General features: G+C 47.7%; 1 protein-coding gene across 1 annotated transcript in view; it reads left to right on the forward strand.

The window, feature by feature from the left end:
* LOC135506583 (receptor-type tyrosine-protein phosphatase delta-like) overlaps nt 1–5,000 on the forward strand; it is a 354,431-nt gene that overhangs the window by 295,591 nt on the left and 53,840 nt on the right. Inside the window, exons 32-33 of the mRNA XM_064925920.1 lie at nt 3,973–4,092; nt 4,767–4,921. Of these exons, the coding sequence (XP_064781992.1) occupies nt 3,973–4,092; nt 4,767–4,921 (275 nt within the window). The remainder of the gene's footprint in view (nt 1–3,972; nt 4,093–4,766; nt 4,922–5,000) is intronic.

Genomic DNA, 5,000 nt, shown 5'->3' on the forward strand with positions numbered 1-5,000 from the left:
TTGTTTCTTCTCAAGTCTCCATTTGGGATTTCAGGTCCTGTCCAGAATTGGCTGAAAAGAAATGAAACCCAAAACGTGTGTCTGTTTAATCTAGATTGTAGCCAGTGGTCATCCATGTTAGGTTAGGTAGCTACTGTTTATTACATAGCTAATAGTACATTACGGAGCTGCAGTAGGATTAGACTATTAGACTGTCAGACTGTTAGACTGTTAGACTGTCAGACTGTCAGACTGTTAGACTGTCAGACTGTCAGACTGTCAGACTGTTAGACTGTCAGACTGTTAGATTGTTAGACTGTTAGACTGTTAGACTGTTAGACTGTTAGATTGTTAGACTGTTAGATTGTTAGACTGTTAGATTGTCAGACTGTTAGATTGTTAGACTGTTAGATTGTTAGATTGTTAGACTGTTAGACTGTCAGACTGTTAGACTGTTAGATTGTTAGACTGTTAGACTGTCAGACTGTTAGACTGTTAGATTGTTAGACTGTTAGATTGTTAGACTGTTAGACTGTCAGACTGTTAGATTGTTAGACTGTCAGACTGTCAGACTGTTAGACTGTTAGACTGTTAGACTATTAGACTGTTAGACTGTTAGACTGTTAGACTATTAGACTGTTAGACTGTTAGACTATTAGACTGTTAGACTGTTAGACTGTTAGACTATTAGACTGTTAGACTGTCAGACTGTTAGACTATTAGACTGTTAGACTGTTAGACTGTTAGACTATTAGACTGTTAGACTGTCAGACTGTCAGACTGTTAGACTGTTAGATTGTACCATAGAGCTTCAGTACATCAGCATTAGACTACATATACAGCACATTAGGGAGCTACAATACACTGTGTTTAGGCCAGTCATTCCCTGGTGTGTAACCCAGCCTCTCAGTAGAAATGCTATGTCCCTGTACTAGACCTGTGTCCTGGTGTCCAGGGGGAGTCCTGGTACATCAAGCTGTCTCACTACAGAAACAGGAGATAGACTAGTGTCCTGTCCAGGGGGTGTCCTGGTACATCAAGCTGCCTCACTACAGAAACAGGAGATAGACTAGTGTCCTGTCCAGGGGGTGTCCTGTACGTCAAGCTGTCTCACTACAGAAACAGGAGATATACTAGTGTCCTGTCCAGGGGGTGTCCTGGTACATCAAGCTGTCTCACTACAGAAACAGGAGATAGACTAGTGTCCTGGTGTCCAAGGGGTGTCCTGTACATCAAGCTGCCTCACTACAGTAACAGGATATAGACTAGTGTCCTGTCCAGGGGGTGTCCTGTCTCTCACTACAGAAACAGGAGATAGACTAGTGTCCTGTCCAGGGGGTGTCCTGGTACATCAAGCTGTCTCACTACAGAAACAGGAGATAGACTAGTGTCCTGTCCAGGGGGTGTCCTGTACATCAAGCTGTCTCACTACAGAAACAGGAGATAGACTAGTGTCCTGTCCAGGGGGTGTCCTGTACATCAAGCTGTCTCACTACAGAAACAGGAGATAGACTAGTGTCCTGTCCAGGGGGTGTCCTGGTACATCAAGCTGTCTCACTACAGAAACAGGAGATAGACTAGTGTCCTGTCCAGGGGGTGTCCTGGTACATCAAGCTGTCTCACTACAGAAACAGGAGATAGACTAGTGTCCTGTCCAGGGGGTGACCTGTGTCTCCCTACAGAAACAGGAGATAGACTAGTGTCCTGTCCAGGGGGTGTCCTGTGTCTCCCTACAGAAACAGGAGATAGACTAGTGTCCTGTCCAGGGGGTGTCCTGTGTCTCCCTACAGAAACAGGAGATAGACTAGTGTCCTGTCCAGGGGGTGTCCTGTGTCTCCCTACAGAAACAGGAGATAGACTAGTGTCCTGTACATCAAGCTGTCTCACTATGTGAAGCTGCCCTGTGGAAAGCAGTACAGTATAATGAGGTATTATAATCCCAGCGTTTCAGGGAAAGAGAACAGTTAATTACAGAGTAGCAATGGCCAGAAACACCAGAATCCAGTCTGGACGAGTGGAATGCAGAGCAGGCCTCCCCACTGGCTTTGATGTGAAACTGGATGGATCAGCTCATCCACATCGTTTGGTTTGGCCTGACTCTGCCACGGGCTCTCCGGGGGATTTTTTCTGTGATTTTGTTCCCTTCGCTCCCTGTGGTTTCTGAGGCTGGACAAGAACTACAAATCTGTCTGCTTGTTATGTGGAATTCGATGTGGTGCGGTGCTAAGGCATGCTGGGGTTTGGTGTTTGCATATTTGTAGAGGTTAGCACAACATCCTGTGACCACTTATAGCTAGTTCAGTATCTGATAGATAACTTAGAATAACACCTGTCTGTCTCTCACACACTGTACCTACACACACACACACACACACACACACACACACACACACACACACTGCACCTACACACACACACACACACACACACACACACGCACACGCACACGCACACACACACACACACTCTCTCTCTCTCCGTCTCTCTCTCACTCATATTCTCTCTCTCTCTCTCTTATCTCATTACCTCTCTCTCTCTTCTCTCATTATCTCTCTCTCTCATTATCTCTCTCTTCTTTCATTGTCTCTCACATTCTCTCTCTCGCTCTCTCATATTCTCTGTAGAAAACACACACATTTCATACTCTTTCATTCTCTCTCTCTCACTCTCTCTCTCTCTCTCTCTCTCTCTCTCTCTCTGTCTCACTCTGTCTCTCTCTCTCTCTCAATTCAATTCAATTCAAGGGGCTTTATTGGCATGGGAAACATGTGTTAACATTGCCAAAGCAAGTAAGGTATATAATATATAAAGTGAAATAAACAATAAAAATTAACAGTAGACAGAACACATACAGAAGTTTCAAAACAATAAAGACATTACAAATGTCATATTATATATATATACAGTGTTTTTTACAATGTGCAAATGGTAAAGGACACAAGATAAAATAAATAAGCATAGATATGTGTTGTATTTACAATGGTGCGTGTTCTTCACTGGTTGCCCTTTTCTCGTGGCAACAGGTCACAAATCTTGCTGCTCTGATGGCACACTGTGGAATTTCACCCAGTAGATATGGGAGTTTTTCAAAATTGGATTTGTTTTCAAATTCTTTGTGGATCTGTGTAATCTGAGGGAAATATGTCTCTCTAATATGGTCATACATTGGGCAGGAGGTTAGGAAGTGCAGCTCAGTTTCCACCTCATTTTGTGGGCAGTGAGCACATAGCCTGTCTTCTCTTGAGAGCCATGTCTGCCTACGGCGGCCTTTCTCAATAGCAAGGCTATGCTCGCTGAGTCTGTACATAGTCAAAGCTTTCCTTAATTTTGGGTCAGTCACAGTGGTCAGGTATTCTGCCGCTGTGTACTCTCTGTGTAGGGCCAAATAGCATTCTAGTTTGCTCTGTTTTTTTGTTAATTCTTTCCAATGTGTCAAGTAATTATCTTTTTGTTTTCTCATGATTTGGTTGGGTCTAATTGTGCTGCTGTCATGGGGCTCTGTAGGGTGTGTTTGTGAACAGAGCCCCAGGACCAGCTTGCTTAGGGGACTCTTCTCCAGGTTCATCTCTCTGTAGGTGATGGCTTTGTTGTGGAAGGTTTGGGAATCGCTTCCTTTTAGGTGGTTATAGAATTTAACTGCTCTTTTCTGGATTTTGATAATTAGTGGGTATCGGCCTAATTCTGCTCTGCATGCATTATTTGGTGTTCTACGTTGTACACTGAGGATATTTTTGCAGAATTCTGCGTGCAGAGTCTCAATTTGGTGTTTGTCCCATTTTGTGAAGTCTTGGTTGGTGAGCGGACCCCAGACCTCACAACCATAAAGGGCAATGGGCTCTATGACTGATTCAAGTATTTTTAGCCAAATCCTAATTGGTATGTTGAAATTTATGTTCCTTTTGATGGCATAGAATGCCCTTCTCTCTCTCTCTCTTGTTCTCAGTCTTTCTACCCCTTCCGCCCCCCTCTGACGTTGTCTCTCTGTCTCTGCAGGTAAAATGTGATCAGTACTGGCCTACCAGAGGAACAGAGACATATGGGTTGATACAGGTTACTCTGCTGGACACTGTAGAGCTGGCTACATACTCTGTTAGGACCTTCTCTCTCTACAAGGTGTGTGTGGGGGGGTTGTGTGTGTGTGTGGGGGGGGGGGGGTTGTGTGTGTGTGAGGGGGGGTTGTGTGTGTGTGTGTGAGGGGGGGGTTGTGTGTACTGTGTGTACTTTTTGTGTAACCTCTCCTCTCCCCTCCTCTCCTCTCCTCTCCTCTCCCCTCCTCTCCTCTCCTCTCCTCCTCTCCTCTCCTCTCCTCTCCCCTCTCCTCTCCCCCTCCCCTCTCCTCTCCTCTCCTCCCTCCCCCTCCCCCTCCCTCCTCTCCTCTCCCTCCCCCCTCCCCTCCCCTCCTCCTCTCCTCTCCTCTCCCTCCCCTCTCCTCCCCCCCCTCCTCTCCCTCTCCTCTACCCTCCCTCTCCTCCTCTCCCCTACCCTCCTCTCCTCCCTCTCCCTCCTCCCCTCCCCCCCTCCTCCCCTCTCCCCTCCCCTCCCCTCCTCTCCTCTCCCCGCCTCTCCTCCTCTCCCCTCATCTCCTCTTCCCTCCTCTCCTCCTCTCCCCTCATCTCCTCTCTCCCCCCCCCCACTCTCCTCCCCTCCTCTCTCCCTCCTCCCTCTCCCCCCCCTCTCCTCTCCTCTCCCTCCTCTCTCCTCTCTCCTCCTCCTCCCTCCCCTCCCCTCCCCCTCCCCTCCCTCCCCTCCCCTCCCCTCCCCTCCCCTCCCCTCCTCCCCTCCTCCAGAGTGGCTCCAATGAGAAGCGTGAGATTCGTCAGTTCCAGTTTACAGCCTGGCCGGACCACGGGGTCCCCGAACACCCCACCCCCTTCCTGGCCTTCCTCCGACGGGTCAAGGCCTGCAACCCTCCAGACGCAGGACCCATGGTCGTACACTGCAGGTACCTTCTTCTTCTCTTCTTTACAGCTTCTATTACTTGACGTTTCAAGTGGGCGAGGAATATTTTTCGGGAACGTTCA

Source organism: Oncorhynchus masou, chromosome 20 (genome assembly GCF_036934945.1).
Source record: "Oncorhynchus masou masou isolate Uvic2021 chromosome 20, UVic_Omas_1.1, whole genome shotgun sequence".
Classification (NCBI taxonomy): Eukaryota; Metazoa; Chordata; class Actinopteri; order Salmoniformes; family Salmonidae; genus Oncorhynchus; species Oncorhynchus masou.